The 22837-nt window shown below is 39.7% G+C and overlaps 1 protein-coding gene across 13 annotated transcripts in view; it reads left to right on the top strand.

The window, feature by feature from the left end:
• The window catches only part of TNRC6C (trinucleotide repeat containing adaptor 6C), a 314076-nt gene that overhangs the window by 144536 nt on the left and 146703 nt on the right, over nucleotides 1–22837 (top strand). For 8 of the 13 annotated variants that reach the window (XM_043527807.1, XM_043527809.1, XM_043527806.1 and 5 more), the window contains 2 exons: nucleotides 2560–2659; nucleotides 6950–6971. In XM_043527807.1, coding sequence (XP_043383742.1) covers nucleotides 2597–2659; nucleotides 6950–6971 — 85 coding nt within the window. In that variant the 5' untranslated portion in view covers nucleotides 2560–2596. Of the gene's footprint in view, nucleotides 1–2559; nucleotides 2660–3858; nucleotides 3915–5117; nucleotides 5177–6033; nucleotides 6136–6949; nucleotides 6972–22837 lie in introns of those variants that run through there. The other 5 variants (XM_043527813.1, XM_043527812.1, XM_043527815.1 and 2 more) reach the window with 5 other exon arrangements.

Raw genomic sequence — 22837 nt, 5'->3', positions numbered from 1 at the left:
AGTTAAGAAGTAGATGAAAAAATTCTGAATGAAACATTTTGCCATTGAAAAAAGAGGTTGTGTCGAAAAACTACCTTTTCAATGGAACTTTCTGTCTGGGAAAATCAATATGTAAGGTAGAATCTACATTAATCTGAGTCCATGGAAGCACATAATGACTCAACCTCAGTGAGAGAGATGTAGTGCAGCTCACATAATACCTCTGCGCTTCACAAACATTAACAAATTTATCCTCACAGCATCTGTGTGAGGTAGGGAACTACTGTCCCCGATTGACAAACGGGAAACTGAGACAGACCAAGTAAATGACTTGCCCAAGGTGAGAGAAGATGTCTGTGACAGAGACTGGTACTGACGCTTCAATTCAGCAACATACTTAAAAAAAGAAGTGCAATTGATTTCAAGGAACTACTCACATACTTGAAGTACCTTGCTGCACGGAAGCCTCAAACCAGGTCTTCTAAGTTCCATCTCAACTCATTAACCATTAAACAATCATTTTTTAAAATTTATATATTTGTGTATCAGAAAGAAAGAAAACCAAATCCAGGTCAGCATCATGTTTACCTTTGACAGCCTTAAACATATTATTGCTCCAGGTCATCAAGAACATGGGTCTAGAAAAATGCAACCTATAAGCACTGCCTCAGCTATCTAGTTTAACAGGTTTCCCATACCAGCATAATGCTCCACTCTTAAATTCATATAAACATTCAAAATGGTCTTAGGTTTGGTAAAGGTTTATTTTGACAAAAGACAATTTTATCCAGTATTGTTTGAATCTCAACTTTGAACTTCCAAGCCTACATTTATGTGTTACAACCTCAGTGGAAAGTGTTTTTAAAAAAATAAATAAAATAAAGAAAGCTAAATTAATACCATTCTAAACTGGTATAAAAATCTAACAGTCTATTTCAGATCCTAAATTATATTTCCAATAGTAATGGCTCATTTCAAGGATGGACATTATTCCATCCATGGAAGCATTTCTACCCTAAGCCAAAATGCAGGGGGGTGTTTGTTTTGTTTTATATTTTAAACAAGGGAACACAATTTAAATTTATTATTTAAAATTCTTTTCTTCTTATGCTTTTAAGTGGGTTTCTTTTTGCCAAGTAAAGATCCTACAATGGCATTTTGAGAATGGTATCACGAACATGTAACATCCCATCCCACAGGAGCACTTCTTGTGCTGATGCCACTTCATTGGCTTTCTTGGGTTGACAAAAATAGCTGCTACTGTAGGATGAAGAGACGCTGGGGCCCGTCTACATGAACATTGAGTTTGCAGCAAGCTGGAACATGAATCTATCTTGCACTAGCTTGCCGCAAACTAACTGTCCATGTGGACCCAGATGACACACACGAACAGTTTAATACGCTTTGATCTAGTCTTGTTTCGAACAGGACTAGATGAAAGCACATTAATGAACTGCTAATATGAGTCAGCAGGGTCCACATGGAGTTAGTGTGCGGCAGAGTGTGTAGACAAGCCCTCTCACATAAAAGCAAATATTCAAGAGAGGAGAGAGAGAGAGACTATTTTAGCTGCAATGTTTTAGAATGGCTGAAGAGTTGGGATCCAGGCCTTGGTGCATGAATATAATGAAGGGGCAGATTTTAAAAATGAGAGGGAGCAGCAATAAGATTACAAGAGAGCCTAGAAGTGTAAGGATGGCAGAAAAAACAAAGATAACCCTATACCAGGGGTCCCCAAACTTAGTTTGCAGCTTGTTCAGGGTAAGCCCCTGGCAGGCCGCAACACACTTTGTTTACCTGAGCGTCTGCAGGTACGGCCACTCGCAGCTCCCAGTGGCTGTGGTCCAACACTCTGCCCTAGTCTGGAGCCTCCTCCTGCCCCCAAACTCCCTCCCAGAGCTTGCGCCCCTCAGCCCCTCCTGAACCCCAAGCCCCTGATCCAGGTTCAGCCTGGAGCTCCCTTCCACCTGAACCCCTTGGCCCCAGCCCAGAGCCCGCACCCCCTCCCGCATCCCAGCTCCCTGCCCCAGCCCAGTAAAAGTGAGTGAGGGTGAGTGGGAGGGGAGGGGAGGGGGGGGGATGGAGTGAGCGTGGTGGGGCCTAATTTTGAGTGGCTGTGGTGGGGTGGTATAATAAACCATTAAAAAGTAATATTTTTGAGCTTTCATGTCTACACCCTAGCTATTTTATTATTATTACAAGGGAGTTGTCTGGCTTACTCCTTACTTGCCAAACAATAATACTTACTTTTTGTTGTTGTTGTTTTGGATGTTTTAGAATTCCATATAAATCAAATTATATGGGATGAAAGATTTGGTCAGAATCTTAAAAAATTCCAGTTTTGTCAGTTAGTCTTTTGGTAGGAGTTTGCAAGTAGACGTTCTCTTTATTTGGCTTTGGAATTTTGGTTTGGAATTTTTCATAACAATTCTGTTGGAATACTATTTTAGAGAATAGTGTATTCGGACATTACTTACTTCCGAGAGATGTACTTTGTAGCATTAATATTATGTATATTGTTTGTCTTGATTGATACGACTGACCTCATTCATAAACTTTCCCAATGCTTATTTTTAATAGGGAGAAAGAACAAGAAATTCAAGAAGAGGAACATTTGATGGAAGAAAAGAAAAAGAAAAAGCAGGAAGAAAAGAAAAAGAAGGAAGGTGCTCAGAAAAAGGTTAGTCTACACTATTGCATTTTAGAGATGCAGTTACTTTAACACTTATATGGAGTTGGTCTTGTGGCCTTTACTCGTGAATTAATTCCAGATAGTTTTAATGAGAAGTCACATTGACTGTATAAGAGTTGCAAGATCAATTCTCAAGTTTTCCATGTACTGGTACCTCCTCTCCCTCCCGCCACCTCCAGCCCCTTTACTATTTTTTTTTCTCGTGTGTACGAAGTTGCTAAATACATGGATTTCATTCAATATCCATTTAAGTGGTCAGCTGAAAATTATGGCTGTGTGTGTGTGTGTGTATATATATATATGTATATATATGTATGTGTGTATTAATTAATCTATTAAATCTAACTCGTGTAGCATCCTGCAAATAGCACCGATGGTTTTTATGTCTTAAGAAATTTAGAAAATAACATGAGTTTGGTTTTTATTGGTCCTATTTTAGGCTGCCCATACCCTTTCACTAAGAACCACACTTTCAGGAGGAGCTCTGATGGGAGGAAATATTTGGGCAACATGAGAGTATCTTGGATAATGAGGCAAGATATTAGGAAAACTTAAAACTTTGCTAGAATAAGCATATATAAATTACATTTAAAATGTGAATAATTGATAAACATTAAAAAAATCAAATTGAAATGGATAGCTCCAAATTGCAGCAGTACATGACATAAGCTCTTATTAAAACATATTTAATTATCTGTTTAGTACAAACTCAATAATAGTATAACAAATATGGAAAGTTCTTATAAAAATGCAATATAGTTTAAATGAAAGTGGAGGGAAATATTAACTATTTGATAAATAGATGAACAATATATTTCAGTACTTTGGTAACAGCTACTGCAGTGGTGTTCAAAAATAAACTCCTTGTTAAAACCTCATGTACATAGTCATTTACCTTTTGTGTGAGACTATTCAGAAGTCATGCCACTAATACTCATGATGGGATGGTTTCTGGTATGAGTATTATAATTCATTATTAATTTGGTATTTACAATCAGTAGAATTTGTATTTGTTATCTATTAATTACATACAAACTACTATATTAAACAGTATTTAGGTTGCAAAAGTAAGGTCTTGAAAGCTAGTAAATGCTTAGGTCACACATGCAACCTTAATTCTGCTTCGTTGTGCCCGTGCATTGTAATAGGCTTTAATTACATGATCACATAATGTTTTTTTTCTGAAGGAACCCTGCCTCTTTAAGAGCACAGGGTGAATGACGCTCAAGGAATGAAATAACTGGTAAATATTTTTATCCATCTAACTCAATTAGCGTCCCCTGCCTTAATTTTAGTGTACACCATCCAAAGTTTTCAGTGAGTACAAAACTGTTCATTTCCTTATGGTCTCTTTTATGGGACTCATCATAGTATCTAAGCTTTACAAATATGAATGAATTTCTCTCTACTTCAAGATAAGAGAGTACTGTTTTATCCCCATTTTACTGATGAGGAAGCTAAGACAAAGACTTGCTTGAGGCCATACAGTTGGACTAGTGAGCTAGGAGTTAGAGGGTCCTGAGTTCAAAGCCTGTGCTCATTCCTTCTGACCACACTACTGTATTGCAAGAGGTACTAAACATCCACAGTTCTAATGACTTTATTTGCAGTTGAGTGCTCAATATTGCTGCATTTCCAGCCCCAAGGGGGGTATCAAGTTGGGCACCTAGAAAATGAGGAATTGCACAATGATGAAATTTTGGTTAGTGACTTACTCAGCATTTATATATGACTGTGGCATAGGCAGGGATTGAGCTGATTTTCTCCTGTGTGCAATCACCTCCCTTAATTACAAGACCATTCTTGTAATCCCCTACCTCATTCCCTTCCAACTTCTAGGGCAAATGAGGCAGGACTCCTACAAACAGCCTTACTTATTACACAACAGTGAATCTTTTGTTGAGCACTGTCCATCCTGTGCACTGAAAGAAACAGGATTCTTCTGGAAAAAATAGTATGTTATATAATTAAAAACTGTATCTCAAGGCATATACAAAAAGGAAGAGGGTTAACGTTGCCTGGACAACCTACATTCTGTCATTTCCTAAATTGAGTGTTTGACTTTGCAACCTAAATAAGGTTCTTTTAACAGGTTATTTAATAAAATTTCCAAGCATTTTAAAAAGAAAAAGATAAAAATAATGTGCTACTGTAACACCCCCACCATGCATCACTGGCAGTGTTTGAACCCTGAATCTTCAGCACTGCTTCAGGTACAGGATTATTTCCTTTAGCTAGTAGCTGGAGATTGCTGTTGTGTTATCCTGGGGGAGGGAATGAGTCACCGAGTTTACAAGTGTTTGAGGGAACTCAGCCTGTTTCTCTTCCTTTCTTCTCCCAGATATGGGGAGTTTCTTCCCCATATAAAGCAGGGGGGAAAAGCCTGGAGCTTCAGGTGCGAGTGTCATGCAGAGGAAACCATCCTGTGTGTCTCTGTCTCTTGCAGAGAGGTTGCCTGCTCCCAGGATTCTGAGTGAAGTGAAGCTGCTGCTTTTTGGATTTGGCGTGAGCCTAGCTTTAAATTAGAATGTTCATATTCATTTACTGTTTTGGAATCCTGCTAACATTTTTCCTGAGGCATGCAAGCAGCGGAAGGAAAATGGAGATTTTGAAAAGTTTTTATATCTGACAAACATGAATTGAATGTAGTGGGACAAAGAAAAGGCATTTATCTGGCCCCGTGGCTTTTCTTTGCTGAATATTGAACACCTGCTGGAAACAACAGGAGTGTTGCAACCTTTTCTGAAAAGTTCTCTGAATCTTTTATAATGGGAAGTGTTAAGCAAACTAAATATAGGGATTGCTAATAGCTCCCTTTATAATATGTATTACATATCCATGATGGGTAGTGTAACATAGTTTTTGGGCATGTGTTCTAGATGGACTCATGGTATAATAAATAGCAAAAATATGGGATATGTGGATAATCTCAGAGCAGTACCAATAAATCCTCATTACCCCTGTACACCATTAATGGCGTTGTCGTGTAATTTTTACATAAGAAAAACAATGGTACTTTTTTTTAATCCCTCCACTTGAAGCCAGAATACTTAATTCCCAAGAGTCCAACTTCACAGACATCTAGAAGAAAGATAAATTTATATTAGTAACCTCTAATATAGCCTGACTGTAGATCATATTACATTTTTAAGCTCTAAGGTTTCATAATATCTTAAGGATACGTGCAGTATCTTATTGGAAAAAGGGATACCTAGCTCCCTGTTGTATCTATCTCTCATTCTCAGACTTGGATCATTAAATTGGGCTGTAAATAGTCATTCTTCTGGGACTGAGTACACCCAGTCATTGGCTTCAAGTGAGGAAAGAAACTTTTTTCAGCACTTGTCTTCTATTTTTAAAAGTGGCAGGTTGAAGGGTGTCCTGAGGTTTGGAAAGGTGGAAGTAGTCCTGATTAGATGGATCAGTGAGCAGAATACAGATAAAGGCAGTCAAGGGTGTGCAAGGTAAATTGCACTGATCTCTTGGTTCTTCAGTTTATTAATTGGATAGCATATGACATATTAATTGGATTTATAAGTGGTATAAATACAGATGTGTCTACAAACATTCCCACACACTGTGCTGCCACTATAATAGTTCAGTGAACATTATTATGTAGAAACTTTTCAGAATGGGGCAAAGCTGTCTTGAAGAAGCTACTTCCTTGTGTTGTGCACTTCATCTCTGAAAATGGGACTTCCAGACTTTTGTTTTGCTTCAGCCCAAACAAATATTTAGATAAATCAACTTCACACATTATCTATCTCAAAAAAAAAAAAAATTCCAGAGTTTCATATTTCTCAAATCCTATATTGTGGCGGAGCCCTTGCATTTGGTTTTGAATTATTTTCATGCTACAGCCATGTAAAGGTTTTGTCCCCTGGGGTTTATAGACAGTGCCATTAATAATTATATGGATATTTTGGGGAGTTATCTGAATCTGCAAATTTAATAAATTATAAGTAAATATTAACTGGGATACAGCTTTGATGTTAATCTTCATAACAAAGTTAGTGATGCTAACTTCAGGTCATTTAAGAGCATAGCTAAATAGGGTTAAATTTAAAGTAGAAATAATGTTGTGTGACAGTACTGCAGTCCTAGTAAGATATCAGCAGGTTTCTCAGGTTTCTCCTAAAGCAGGGACTCAGTGTTCAAGGAAGTTCTCTGCAAGAGAGGAAATTTTAAAGGGTCAAGACTACAGTCCTATATCTTTGATATAACAGCAGTAGAAAGTGTCTAATACTGACCAGTATTTCTGACTTTTTTTTCTTTCAGGCTGCTGAACAAAAAACCAAAGGTAAACTAACACTTACTATCTTATTGTGAAATATTTGATATGTTTGAGTTTGTTTTGAATGCATTTCTGATTTTTCCATAAATATGTAGTCTTACTACTTACACTAGAAAATGTTCTTGTATTTTTCCACAGACTTGTGGGGGTTGTCTTTGGTATAATACTTCCTTTGGGTGTATTTGCTGTTTTACTATTTTTTTAAACTATAAAAGGCACCTAGCCTATGGTTTAGATGTATGACTCGATCATTATCAACTACAAAATCACAACATATGTTGGTCTGTTTAGTAGTAGTTTAATTTAGGGAGCCTAATGTAGAGGCAAATGTGATTTTTTTTTTTTTTTTTTTTTTTTTTTTCCCCTTCTCATTTTTAGTGGTCATCTAATGAAAATGGATTAGGATAATTTTAAACTGTTTATCATGCATTAAGACTTTCTGTACCTATGTCTCTTGGTTGATTTAACTAGGAAAATCATTTATCTCAGTTACTTTGAATGGATTTAAAATTAATAGTTTTCCTTTAAAGATATTATTTTTGCATCATTCATCAGTTTTGGATCTTGTGCTCGGTGCAAGAGCTCTCAAGATTTAAGATTATTGGGCAGAGGGAATGGAACTTATGTAATGATCTACCTTCCTGCAAATGCTTAATAGCCAGGACTCCTACCTCTGCTCACCTGGGAAACATTCTTGAGCATAGTCAGTGAAGAAACTTCACATGGGAGGTGCACTTCTTCATTTTGGCTATTAAACCCACCTAGTGAGTTGAAGACTTCAGATATGCTTTTCCACATGCAGCCCTCCTTGCCTTCTGCTCAGATCCTGTTCTTACGTGATTTGGAAAACCTTGTGGCTCTTGTTACCACTGGTTCAGGAGCACTAATATGGCACCTTTTTCTGGAATCTGTTTGACCCAGGTTTTCTGTTTTGCATAGAACATTTCAGCACCTTATTTGCCTTGGCACTCTTCACAGCCACAGCTTGTTACCTCAAGACTTTGATTCTCTGCACTTCAGAATTACTTCAACTCCAGAGGCTATTGGTTTCAAGTGCTTCTTGTTTCACTATATCATGTACTGCTGTGACTCTTTGAGAAGAAGGAAGACCACATAGAATCTTCAAATAATGCCTGTGTAGCAAAATGAGTATTGCTGAATATGAGACCTGGCCAAGTCACCCCTTATCTCTAAGACTGCCTCAAAGACCACAAGGCTGTCTTTGATTCTTCCCTCTTGCTCCATGTCATGAGCTGTTTAGTGCATTTTGCACTGAGATTTTTGCCTACACCCCTAGAATTCTCCTTAGCACAAGCACTGGCCCTGACACTGATACCCTAGCACCTTTTGGTTTAGAAGTTCTCTGCACAGCCCCTGGATTTAGTGTGTGCAAGCAGCTCACATGCTCCCCGACAGGAGTCCTTCCACGCAGTGGTGTGTGTCTTCTGTCTGGGAGTGTGCAAGCTGTTTGCGCACACTAGCACGACCAGGAACAGCTGCCAGTGAGCCTGGTGCCTGCCACAGTGGGTAGGGCTAAGGGTGGTACAGCTGCTGGTGCATGTTGTTGGCTCCTGGGATCAGTGGCCCAACATGCTGCTGCTTTTGTCGCTGTGGTTCCCAGTAGAGTCCTGTGGTAGAGTCTGTGGTAGACTGAGAATCCTTGCTCAGTAAATATCTTTAGAAATGGAGAAATTAATTGTATTGTATTTCTGCTTCCTTCAAGGTGCCTTTCAGGACTCTCACTATTTATGGCCCATAGGTATCAAAAGCCTTGTAGCACAAGCCTCAGGAGTGAAAATCCTGCAAGGTATCTTCAGAAAAGCAAAATAATAAGGAAAGTGACTTCCAGTATAATAATAATTAGGTGTTCTACAGTAGGCCAGAATCTTGTCCCAATGAAGTTAGAGAATAGTCATGAGTGGGTACAGTACCTCCATAAACAAGTACCGTGAAGGGAATATAACAGGGTTCTGTCATTGTAAATGGAATACATAATTGACCAAGTTTGTTTTCCAAGAGTAAAGCCCTTGATTTCAGGGTGGATTGATTTAAATAAGTGCAATTTAATTCAGACACCAATTTTAATGCTGATTTGAATCAGTAAGCAAGAATTGTGTAATTTGTTTTCTGAATTCATACTTTTCAGTTATTTTCTGAACAAAGGTTGGTTCTTATTAGTTGATAAAGATGTGGTTAAAACATGTTGATTTGCAACTAAACATTCCCCTAAATCTGGTGCTGCTTTTTGCTAATCAGGGTACACTATGTCTATACACATTTATTTAAGATCTTATATAAGACCTTATATAGTGTATCTTGCATGTATTCAGAGTCTTAATTTTGACATTTTTAATGTTAGAAAATAATGAATGATACATTTCTTAAATTGATTGATTTGTTTCTTGTGATGTAAGTCTGTTTAGATGGAAATTCAAACAAATGCACACACAGTATTTTAATTTTATTAAATAAAACTACATTACAAGTCTGGATACTCATGATTCTCTCCTCCCCTTCCCCTCTCCCCCCAAACGTGTTTTGCACATAATACTAACTGATTTATTAAAGGCAGTATTGTCTGTAATTAATGCAATTACTGATTTGTTTTTTGTCACCATGTCTTTCAAGATTTTAGAACTAGTCTATCTCACCCTTTCATATCTAGTTTTCAGTCCTAAATTGGAGGAGGAAAACAAACTGTCATGCTTTTTCAGCTCCAAATCGACTTCTTATCTTTTACTGAACTAGTCATTGAACTGAACTAGCTGAATAAACTGAAATAAAAAAATATTCTCTGTGCACATGCAGGGGAAGCTGATGCTATCAAAAGCTGGTTTAGCACATCAACAAATTTTGGTTCTAGGTGCTTAGCCAGTGACTTCCACCAGTTCAGTGATTTGACTTCCTTTAAAATTTGACAGCAAATGTACTGCTTAATCTTGTTTTTTTTGTATTCAGTTAAAATGATTTTAATAGATTATAATTTTTTGTCTTTCAAAATAGGTTATCAGTTTAAAAGTTTAAAATAAAATGGGCTGCTTTTTTAAAAATAGCCCTGCATTTAATTTAAATAAAATTTAATATTTTTGATATTTTTAATTATTGATTTTCCCCTGCTAGATTTATGATTTTTGGACATATTCTGATAGTGTGGGGCATCAAGAACTCAGGCACTAGTATGGGTGGGTAAATGAGAAAGGAGCTATCGGAAGACAGGTTTGGGTGGACCAGAAAGAGTGTATGATCTGTAAAAGATGATGAAGGTAGAGATGTAGGGAGATACAGTTTTGCATTTGCCTTGAATGTGAAGAGACGCTTGTATTTCAGCCAGTGAGGTAATCTGGAAAGGGGAGACATAGTTGTGGAATAAAGTGGGTCTTTGAAACAATGTTCTGGATGGAAATAGAAAGGGTACGGACCCCCAAAAGGCAGGACAAATTAGAAGAAAAATTCAGTGCAAAAGATTATTTTATTTTGGTTCTCATGGTAGTATTTTTTCCTATATTAATTCCTTTCCTTTAAATTCATTCATCAAACAGTTGTGTATTCTGTGTTTAAAAGCCACTGTCTGAGACTTCATATATTGAGAGAAAAGAAAATATTAACATAGTTGAACCTTGAATTATTTAGCTTTGTAAACACACACAACTGAATGTCAGTATCAAAAAGATTATTGTAGCTGATAACTATTTCTGTGTTCTCACCACACTACTTCCCACTAGATGTGTTGCATCTTCTACTTCAGTAGCAGTTAACAACACCAACGCTTAACACTACCTACATCTTTTGGCATCTTCAGGGACTTTTTCCATCTTGCTAAGACTCCTTTTAGTTACAAACGTCGTATTAGCAGCAGCTGTTTAATTTTCTCTGACTTAAATGACAGGAGTAAACCAAGAAAGGATAAGATGTTAAAACTGCTCTTGTGAATTACATAGGCAAAGTTGTTCTATACCATTTCTTCCTGTTCAATTGCTTGTTCTGATGGGAACAGAAGAGTGCTTTGAATATTTAGGCACCTTCTTGCCTGACCAAAGTAGCAGCTGATCAGATGCGATTCACCCTGGAAAGGCGAAGGAAGTTTCTCCCACCGAAACTGTGCAGAGGAGAATGAATCCATGATATAGGGACGAGAAACACCACAGAACTGACCAAGGCGCAAGTGACTTGCTTTTCTAGTCTGTTAGTTTGCCATTAGCAAATCAAGAACTCAAGAAAATGTCTTAGAAGACATCCAGATGATGCTGAAAGTCTCCTTCACAGAACCGTCCAGAACATGGTATGGCTCTTGAAAGTTGTTAGTATAGTAGTCTAGACGACACACCAGAATTAAAAAGTTAATACTTTCAAAAGCTTTGCCTGCTTAGACCCTCCTTAGATTGAGACATGGCAGACAGTAAGGTGTTTGTTGCTGTCCTTGAGAAACGTTAGACTCTCCCTTTCAGGCATTACTCTTCAGAGGGCAAACTACCTGCTGTCAAACTGACAGGATGTATCTAGTGTGGTCTGATAGGGGTCTGTCCTGGATCTGGTACTAGTCAATATTTTCACTAATGACTTGGGTAATGGAGTGGAGAGTGTGCTTATAAAATTTGTGGATGATACGAAGCTGGGAGGGCTGGCTGGCACTTTGGAGGACAAAATTGGAATTCAAAATGACTGTGACAAATTGGAGAATTGGTCTGAAATCAAAGATGAAATTCAGTGATGGCAAAGGCAAAGTACTACACTTAGGAAGGAAAAGTCAAATGCACAAAAATGAGGGGCGGGGGAGCACGGGCTAGGCAGTAGTACTGCTGAAAAAGATCTGAGGGGTTATAGTGGATCACAACTTGAATATGATCAACAATGTTATGCAGTTGGAAAAAGGGCGAATATCATTCTGGGGCATATTAACAGGAGTGTCATATGTAAGACAAGAAAGGTAATTGTCCTGTTCCACTCAGCACTGGTGAGGCCTCAGCTGGAGTACTGTGTCCAGTTATGGGCACCACGTTTTAAGAAAGATGTGGACAAATTGGAGTCCAAAGGAGAGTAACAAAAATAAGAAGTTTAGAAAATATGACCTATGAGGAAAGATTAAAACATGGCATGTTTCTTTTGGAGAAAAGAAGATTGAAGGGAGACCTGATAAGTCTTCAAATATGTTAGAGGACCGTGATCAGTTATTTCTCCATGTCCACTGAATGTAGGACAAGAAATAATGGGCTTAATCTGCAGCAAGAGAGGTTTAGGCTAGATATTAGGAAATCCTTTCTAACTATAAGGATAGTTAGTACTGGAATAGGTTACCAAGGGAGATAGTGTAGTCCCCTTCATTGGAGATTTTTAAGAACACGTTAGACAAACGCCTGTCAGGGATGGTCTAGATATACTTGGTCCTGCCTCAGTATAGGGGGCCAGACTAGATGACTTCTCAAGGTCCCTTCCATCCCTACATTTCTGTGATTCTTTTCTTTTTAAAAAATGTCTCTAGTATTTGTGGCTCTTGAGAATTGCTTGCCCTCAATATTTTAATCTCTCCCTTAATTGAAGGGAACTCACTTCAGGGAGGTCACTGCAGAAACAGGCTTCTCTGCGGAGGATACCATACCATACTTGTTTTCAGGTGATTTTTTTTTTTTTTTTTTTAAAGCTAGAGAATGTTATCGTGAGCATCCTAGATGACTTCAGCTGCCATGGCAGCTTCTTTCGTGAACTGTCTTTGTGATTAGCACTTGGTTAGGGACTTGGTTTAGTTTTGGGAATGGCCTGATGTGCATCCATGCATCAGTAATACTAGAATTTTGCAATAGGTATAGGACTAGTAGGCCAGTAACTATTATACAAATTAATGTTATGCAGATTAGCACCATTTTTATGGAAGAATGCCTTGCACGGTATCCAGTGGCTTCTAAAAGCACTGACCTCCCAACAGTTTTGCAAAACAATTGGTTATATTTTCTTTTAGTAGCTGTAATTGCAGGCAGGATAGCAAATATCCTTAGTAATATGTGAGTCTCGGTTTCCCTTCAGCCACAGTCTCAGTGGTGACATTTGATATAGCCTTTTCCTTTGCCTGTATCTCTGCCATTCCTGGTATTCCATAGAGATGCATTTCTAAGTGTGGAAGGTAAGGGTTAATGGAGCGTTCAGGTTGTGTAGTTGTAATTGCGGAAATCTGTAGGCAGCAAACCAAAACCACAGGAAAATTCATTGTTGTTTCTAATATCACATACCTGCATGAGGAAAGTATATCTACCAATATGGTATTTATAATGGAATCTGCTGATGGTGGTGTTTCTAGACAGTATGGGACTCTGAAAACCCTAGGCTAACATAACTTCCCATTTGTTTTGCTTTTGCAAACCATTTGTCTTTCAATCTCATTTTGATGCCAATCTTGGAATATGTTTTAGCATTTCAGTATGGCTTTTGGTCACAAGTTAGTCAGTTGAAATGTATCATAGTCCAGTGTCAACACTTGTCATGGAAAACTGCTACAAGAACGTAGAGTGAAGTGATACTCTGTGTTATGAGAAGCATATTTATATCTCCTGGCGTATTGCATCATACTGTGTCAGCCAAAACCTGTCGATAAAGATGGTGGAAAATGACAGGCTCTGTGGCTGCCACCTAGTTGGATGAATGAGTGAGTCTTCATGTGTCAGGCAAACTGTATGCAGGAGTTTCTCATCCATTTTCTTCTCCCAACATGCGGGCAGGCTTCACCAGTTGTTCTGGTCTTACTGGAAGATGGGTCTCTTGAGGCATTATCTTTCTTCCAGGTCTCAGCAGAGCTGCAGCATGACAGACCAGGGAAGAAAAAGGAAACTTACTCCAAGAAGAAACCAGGAAAGAAGGGCCAGATAATGTCTCTCCCCTGCAATATTAGGCATTCAGTGCATTCTCCCTATCCAGTCCTTCTACCTTTACTCCTGGGGGAATTCTGTGCCAAAAATTAAAAATTCTGCGCATAGTATTTTAAAATTCTGCAAAAGTCAGCATATTTTATTTTTCAAAATAAAACAATATAATTACGCCAGTTTCAATTATTTTGGTAATTTGTTTCAAAATACCTGTCAGCAACTGCGTCTGTAACAGTGCAGACAAAAAAGATGCAGGAAATGTTTCTTGACAAATAGATTCCTTACTAGGAATACTAATACATAATTCTGTGTAATAATTCATTTAAACTACAATACAGGAACATATTTCCTGCACCCCCCAAAAGCAGTGCAAAGGCTTGGGGGAGTCAGGAGTAATGGAGGAGCTGAAGGAGAGGGAAGTAATTGCTGGGAACTAGCCTGGGTGTGAACTTGGAGGGTTGTTGGGTGTGGGTGGGAGAAGTATGTAGCAGAGTTTTTGGGGGGCAGGGAGGGATTGTTTGGGAGCTTCCAACATGCAAAGCCTGGCTGATCCCTAGCCTCTCATTCAGGCACATCTGCCCATGTGTCCTTGCACCCCCACTCAGCCACCCCTCCTCCTCCTCTACCCATGTATCCCTACATCCCCCTCCCCCCAGGGGCCCTGCACCCCCACTCAGCCACCCCGTATCCCTGCACTCCCCTCCCCGTCCCCATGTGTCCCTGCGCGTCCACTCCCATTCAGCCCCCAACCTAGTCTATCCCCCCATTAGCATTTTTGAACCCCAGTCTGAACCCCCAGCAGCCCCATATGCCCCACGCTGTCTGTCTCTGCTCCCCCCCCCCCAATTCCTCCTGACCCAGTCTCGTGGGCAGGATACTGTGAGGAAGGCAACCTCTTTTCCCTTCCCTATCTGCAGCTGGGGCTGCTCCTGCCCAGGAGCAACTGCACTCTGCTCTGGCATCACAGCGCCCCCGAGTGGGTGAAAGGAGTAACTGCAGCACCTTTCTGGCAGAATGTATTTTCTGCGGTGGGGAAAAATCTGTTTAGCACATGAATTCTGCGCAGTGGCGCAAAATTCCCCCAGGAATATACCTTGCAGGCCTGGGCAGGGGTGATAGAGTGGCTCTGAACTGGCCCTGATGCTGCAATACTTCAGCAGCTCCTGTAGAATCTGGGGATCAACCTGACAGCTTCTAAAAAAAAAAAAAGACAGACTTCCAAGAGTGGGGCCTTCAGAAGGACCAAGACTGGGACGGGGCTGACGAGACAACTTGTGATTTGAACTGTTTTACATAATATCCCAGCAGAATTATTTAAGTTTCATCTGAGTAGCCCAGAGTCCTGAGATGTGTAGACTTGCTGATATGTGATGGGGAAACTTTGACAAGTATACTTTACAGACTGCTCAACTTCAACTGTATTCCTCTGTCCTGACTTCTTATATGGGAAAAACTTTTGTATGAAAACAGGATCTTTTGATTTAGAGCTCTGTTTCTGTTGCTCATTCTCCACTTGAAATCATCTATAACATCTTAAATAGTTACTGTGGAAATAAATCATTCAAGAACATTGACTTCAGGTGAGGACTAAACAGCAGGAGTTAAGCTTTTAAAGATCCTTATTACATGCAAAAATTGCTTGTACTAAAAAAGAATTAGACCAAATTGTCTCTAAATGGAATGTTTTCCAATTTTCCATGAGGTATCAGCTGCTTTGTCTCACAATTGGCCTTTTGCACTGTGTCAAAAGGTTTTACTGTTCTGCGGCACACTAATGAATCTTTCACATCATAATTCAATGCCAACTGTCTTCTATTGTCATTGTAACTAATTAGGTTTCTTTTCACATTGTAATTTAATGCCTATTGATTTGTGGTAATAGTGGAACACAATGCCTGCAGCTTTCTTGTATGTGAAGGTACTGTTGTGATAGCTATTTCTTTTTTAATTGCTTGAAACTGTCAAGTTTAATATCAGTTTCCTAAATAGCTTTGACACCATTTTCTCATCTAGACTTCTGTTTGTTTTTGTGTTTCTCTTTCAAATTTAGAGATGTATTTCTCCACTAATTTCTTGATTCTGCCCCCTTGCTTTCCTACTTAGATGTCCTGTACTACTGTGGTAGAAAAATGAGAAATTAGTGTCCACTTCTTCCGTAAAAGTATTGTTGCCAGTCCTTTTCTTGCTATATGTTTGATCCACTCCCCCATACACCCAGGCTCTGTTTATGCAATAATTAGTTATACAGCTAAAATTCATGCATTCTCAATCCTTCAAAAATACATAAACAGTTAATTTTTACATGAGAATTATGGGCTCCAAGACCCTCCAGTGTGTTCTTTAGCCAGTTTCTGTATTTTTTTAATTGAATGGGATGGTGATGTCAGTACTCCCACCACAGCAACTGAAAGAGAGTTAGTGAGATTTAGGAAGAAAAATCTGAAATGTGTACTGATCATTTTTCCTTCCAACATACTAGAGAAGCACTGCCTCAATCTTGAATAAACACTATATGTAACAGGTATGCTTCGGAAGAGGAGAGCAAGAAACCAAACCAGAGAGTTTATACTTACTGGTTTTTGTAACTCTTGTAAAATGCTCAAATACTACAGTGATGAGTGCTGTATAACTAGGTAGATGTTATGTTGAAAAGAGAACAATGTTCCTTCCGTGTGCAACATGTGTTTCCTTTAGCTTCCATGGTATGTAATTCCAGAGATCCAGAGGAGTTGAGAGGTGTAGAAGTGTCTTACTGTTTTCTGCATCCTGACAATTCAAATATAAGTATAGGTTTCCATATTGAACTGGTGTAGTGTCTGACTACATCTATGAGGGTCTGATGATAAAAGTCAGGAACTGAGATGGCAATTGCTCGGTAGAGGATAATGGGTTAGGAACCAGAAATGGAAGATTTTCTATGAATGTTATGCTAGTATTTTCAAAGTAGCCTGAGGAGATAAGCATGCAAATCCCATTGACATTCAATAAGAGTTGGATGCATTAGGCCTTTAGGTTCCTCTGAAAATCCCAGCTTAAGGGTTTGTGCCATATCTGAGTAAGAATAGACAAAGCAATTGTGCAAGAGTTATACATACTTTTAAGTTAGGTAGAGGTTAGAAAGAAAACTACTAAAATAAAATGTAGGGACCAAGCTACATGGGGTGTGTGTTGAGGAGCAATGTGAGAACAGATCACAGGAAGTGTGTGTTAGTGTATTTACTACTGTAGTGGTGGAAACTGTCTCCACGCTGGAGATCATGTTCCTTGCTCAAAATGGAAAACAGAACATTTATGGATTTCATACTGAACAGCTGCCTTCTTAACTATATGAACAAGTGAACTAGAAAAAGTTCCTGTCCAAGTTTTGAGTAACACTTCCGAACTGGAAATGTAATGATAGAGAATTTAAGCACTAGTGACAAAACATAATCAGATTTGTAATGGGAACGAAAGTGAAGCAAAAAAGATAATTTGTTCTGCTACCAGATATTTTGGCACTATGCAGGAAGCAATCAATGGGAAGAAAGTGAGAAAACAGGAGGCAAGGGAAACATTCAGAGGTTAAGCTACATATGTGTTTTACTGTAGCAATAAATATATTTTAAATAAACCTATATAGTGTGAAGAAAGGAAGACTACAAGTCAAGGTAAGAAAGTGGAATAGGATAGAAAACATCCTGTAAAGTGGACTGGAAAATCAGACTGTTTAGTCTTCAAATACAGTTTTAAAACCAGGAGAAGTTCAGAATGAATATAAAATTGTACAAATGGTTGAGAAAGAGGCTTCCAGAGAAACTAGAGGTCATTGAATGAGATGAGGTCTCTTAAGAAATAATGCTAATTTATTGATGGAAGAGTGATGACCTGACCAGCATAGAAAAAAGGGGGGTTGTGTCGGGTGAGGGCAGAGAATGTAACAGTTTTTATTTGGTTCTGTATTGGTATTTAACTAGAGTTTTATACCTATTTAACTTTTAGACCCAGACCCTGTGATTTCTGCGCCTCTGTTTCTGTGTAATTAAAATCTCTCTTTCTTTAGGGAACTCAAAAGTTCAGGTCTTTATAGGGAGGAAGCCGTCAGCCTGTGCCCAAACTCTCTTAAGTGTCTTCCTTTTAGAGGGTCTGCCTTGTTCTCCAGTACTCTGTTCTGCTGTGCTCTTGGACTTTCCTCTAGTCTTCCTGGTTTACTTGTCGGTGTCCACGCTTTCAGGAAGCAACAGCACACTTCCTGGAGTTAATGCTCCCTTGGAATGAGCTCAGCCTGACCTATATGGGACGCAGACCCTTCCCACTCCCAGCAGCCTCTGCAAGGATTAGTGGTTAATTTAAAGTGAGCTGGACCCAACTCTAGTTCAGAGTTCCTAGGGTAGATCAATATCTATGGCTGCTTCTCAGAGGACTTGTATTTTTTGGTTTCCGTCCGGTGACAGTTCAGTCTGTTACATTCACCCTTAAAAGAGATGCTGAACCACTAGCCATTGACAGACTAATGGGAATATCTTAAATTGTATAAAATCAACATACATTCACGAAAGGAGCAAATCTTGCTGAACTTCTTTTTAAAGAAGGGACAAAGTTGAACATGGAAACTATGGACTTTGATTTAAAATAGAATATTTTGTGCAGTATTTTATTACATTTCAAAGGGTTGTTTGAACAATGCTGAAGTGAGAAGATAATTGGTACCACAAAGATTAATATTGAGAGTACAGTAGAATCTCAGAGTTACGAACACCAGAGTTATGAACTGATCGGTCAACCCCAATATCTCAGTTGGAACTGAAAGTATGCAATTGGGCAGCAGCAGAGGAGAGAGAGAGAGAGAGAGAAAAAAGAAAATACAGTACAGTACTGTGTTAAATGTAAACTACTAAAAAGATAAAGGGAAAGTTTTTTTTAAAAAAAGATTGACCAGGTAAGGAAACTGTTTTTCATTTAAATTAAGATGGTTAAAAGCAGTACTTTTCTTCTGTAAAAGTTCTGTAAAGTTTCAAAACTGTTTTAAGTCAATGTTCAGTTGTAAACTTTGGAAAGAACAACCATAATTGTTTTGTTTAGAGTTATGAACAACCTCCATTCCCAAGGTGTTTGTAACTCTGAGGTTCTACTGTAGTTGTATTTACCTCAGATACTCTGACTGAGAGAACAAGGCAATGTGCCGAAAAATAGTACAAAGATAGTGCTAATGGACCATAAAATTGAGTGAATTGTGTAGAGTAGATGTTGCATTTTGATGTGCAGAAGTGTTAAAAGTTACTGAGGCCAGTGACAAATATGAAAGAAACTGATAAAATGGCCCTTGGATATGAGTCATGTAACTGCAGGGGAAACTGTATTCCGCTTTAACAGTGCGGTGACTAATAACTTTCACTTTACTTCCTGTCTATGAACTTTGTTGTTAGCAGTCAGTTGCTGTAACGAGACATATTTCCATCGCTCTTCTGGAGTGAGAGGAAAGGAAAGGAAATTGTTATATGGCCAGATTCTGGGTATAGAAGTGTGCAATTAATACCTCTCATTGTATTTGAAGCCTTGTTTTTATACTGTTTTATATTTGGGTATTGGTGTTTTAGAAGGGAAGGTATCCATTCTAAGTAAATGTAGGATGGAATAATCTGTCCAAGGAGCTTTATTTATATAGTCAATTAAAAGGTTAAGTTATCCAGGGTCACTTATTCCATTTTAGAATCCTACAATGATGTATTAAGTTTCTTTTATTCTGAACAAAACAGAGCTATTCAGTTAATTCTCTAATAAAATGCAAAATCCACTGCATTGTTTCATAGTGTATAGTGTAATGCATAGTTAGCTCCATCAAATATTGTGTGCACCGTAGTAGTTTCCTGTAAAATGTGCCCAATTTCTGCATACCTTAGCGACCATTGTCTGCTGCAGCCTCAGGAAAAGAGATTAGTAAGCAGAAAAAAGGTCTCCTGTGGGTGGGTGTATGTAGTGTGTTGTCAATTAAACATCACAAAGGGGCCTCAAGTGCAGCTAAATGTTTTCATTTATGACTTGAAGCACAGAACTCCTCCAGAATAAACAAACGTACGTTCCCAACAGAGGAGGTGCTTTGAAAGATATGTGGCTTCTTCTGAAGTTACTGATCCCATGTTAGAAAGCGCTCCATTCACAACTTACACTCATATTTCAATTAAAAAAAGGATTAAACTCTAAATTTTCAGAAGAGATGAGAAACTTAGGCATTTCTCAGTTACAGAACAGCTTCATGTTGCTCGAAAGCTTCTCTCTTTCACCAACAGAAGTCAGTCCAATAAAAGAGATTACCTCACACTCCTTGTCTGTCTCATATTTTCTGAGGCATCGGCCACTAAGGTTTATTGTAGTAAGCTGAATATTTAATATTTCATGGGCCACTACTGCAGAGTTATGTGACTAAAAAAGGTTTTAAGAGCTCTGATAAGAAATGAGGGTTGCTTCCTGTTTAACTGGAGTAAAGTGCTGCAGAATTGGATGGTGTGGGGAGAATGTATACTTTTATCACATACTGGGTGTACTTCCACATTATTGGATTTTTTTTTTATGGTACTGCATTTTAGAAAATGGCTAATGAACTACACAGCTTGCTAGAATTTACTATAATTGTATAAACTTACTATTTTATATGTACTTGATGAATAGGTTCTTCTGATGAAGATTTTGTAAATCAAAGCATTCTTCTGTAACATTCAAGTGTTCTGCACTCTGGTAAATAGCAGCCATTAGATCGGGGTGGGCAAACTTTTTCACCCGAGGGCCACATCTGGGTGGGGAAATTGCTTGCAGGGCCGGGGCAGGGAGTTGGAGTGCGGGGTGTGGGAGGGGGTGCGGTGCGCAGGAAGGGGCTTGGGCTGAGGAGGGGTGTGGGGTGTATGAGGGGGCTCAGGGAAGGGGGTTAGGGTGCAGGAGGGGGCTCAGGGAAGGGGGTTGGGGTGCGAGGTGTGGCAGGGGGCTCAGGGCAGGGAGTTGGGGTGCGGGATGTGGCAGGGGGCTCAGGACGTGGAGTTGGGGTGCAGGAGGGGGCTCAGGGTGGGGAGCTGGGGTGAAGGAGGGGTGTGAGGTGCAGGCAGGGGGCTTAGGGCCGGGAGTTGGGGGGCGGAGTGCAGGAGGGGTTCAGACTCTGGCCCAGCGCCACTTACTTAGAGCGGATCCGGGGTGGCAGCGGTGCACACCAGGGCCAGGGCAGGCTCCCTGCCTGCCGGCCCCAACCCCGCGCTGTGCCACTCCGGGAAGCGGCCGGCACCATGTCCCTGCAGCCGGTGGGGGTGGGAGTAGGGGGTGGGGGGCACAGAGGGCTCCTCGTGTTTCCCTTGCCTGTGGGTACCTCCCCCCGAAGCTCCCATTGGCTACGGTAGCCCGTTAGCCAATGGGAGCTTCGGGGGAGGTACCCACAGGCGAGGGAAACACGCGGAGCCCTCTGTGCCCCCCACCCCGAGGGGCTGCAGGGACGTGGTGTGGCTGCTTCCAGGAGTGGCACGGAGCCCGTGGCGGTGGCAATCCCGAGGAGGCGGATCCAAAGCCCCGAGGGGCTGGATCTGGCCCGCGGGCCGTAGTTTGCCCACCCCTGCATTAGATTATTATAATCTTAATTAGTAACTATGGGGAGGCTTTTAAGAGAGGAAATGTAGATACTTGTAGACTATAAACACTGAGGCTGACCCACCCTGTCCCCCTTATGGCACCGAGGGAACCATTGCTCTAATAATACACAGCTGTTCTCTGCAAATAATAGGTGATTGATTTGCTCTTCTCCCTGCACTTCTCTCATTGCCTATCCCAGGCGAAGCCCCACAGGCTTCGTCTAGACCAGGATTTAAAAATATGGTACTGTCTAACATATTCTAACACATGGTAAAAATCGTGTTATAAAAGTCTGGTGTAGACAAGGCAGTGTATACTTGAACAAATGCTACACTGATTGTCTTAAAGCTTAGGTTCCCACCACTGCAGAGCACATCAATGTAAACCATAAAAAGAAAGGATATACATAAATAAGTTGTACCTGTGTGTTCAAAGTCAGCTAACAAAAAAACAGTTTCTCCATATGCTCTGTTTCTGGGTTCCCACTTCATTTCATAAAGCACAGCTATCTTTATTTTGTAAAATCTTTTTTATCTGCAAACAAACACAATGTTTAGTCTTATATAAAGTTTGTGAAGAATAGCAAGTGTTTCTCTGGTGCCTGTATCTTAGATATTGCCAAAGCTCAGGACAAAAATAAGTGCATGTCCAGTTTTGGTTTCTTGGCAGTCTTAAGAAGCAGATGAATCTCAATATGTTGTAGAGGTTGTTGGTGGCTTGCTTTTTTTATTATATATACGTCTGAGGGCATTCTGCATCAAAAAAGAAAAATTATGTGCACAATATTTTACAATTCTCCACATTTTATTTGTCAAATAAAAGTGGAGAGCAGAGGCCACTGGCTGCACAGAGGTGGGAGATCACTCTGCAACTCTCTCCCCTCCCTCCCCGGTACCCAACAGTAAGGCTGCACCCAACCATGACACAGTGCAAGGACCGGGCCTGCCCTTCCGTGCCAGGCAGCCTCAACCTGGCAGGATCCAAGTGTGGAGGGATCCAGGTGTGGGTTGAGAGGGTTCTCAAAAAGGTAGAGGCTGTTTCTCCCCAAAAGTGGTGAGATCATCAGCAGCAGCAGCTGTGGTGTAAATATCAGAATTCTGCAATGATTAAAACTGAGAATTTTCCACACCATTCCTCTAAATTCCTTGTCCAATTCTCATACTTTCTAAAGATAACAGTACAAGTTTGAGTCAAGAGGAGTCTTGAGTAGGTAAAAATGTGAGCCTCAACAACTGTAAATAGTATTTCAAGGAAGTAGAATAAAGTATAGCTTGGCTGTTTATGTACATCTGTACATGAGATGGACATACATAATTCTGTAAGACTAACAAATTTTATTTAAAGAAATTACTGATATAATAGTTTTGCAGTGCTTTATAATGATCCTCCTGATTGTTTTAGGATGACTCAGACTTTGTTTATTGGGGGTTTGATTTTATGAGC

This window comes from Chelonia mydas, chromosome 14 (genome assembly GCF_015237465.2).
Source record: "Chelonia mydas isolate rCheMyd1 chromosome 14, rCheMyd1.pri.v2, whole genome shotgun sequence".
NCBI classification, from domain to species: Eukaryota; Metazoa; Chordata; order Testudines; family Cheloniidae; genus Chelonia; species Chelonia mydas.
The sequence above is the reverse complement of the archived record's forward strand: the minus strand, read 5'-3'. Positions and strand labels throughout refer to the sequence as shown.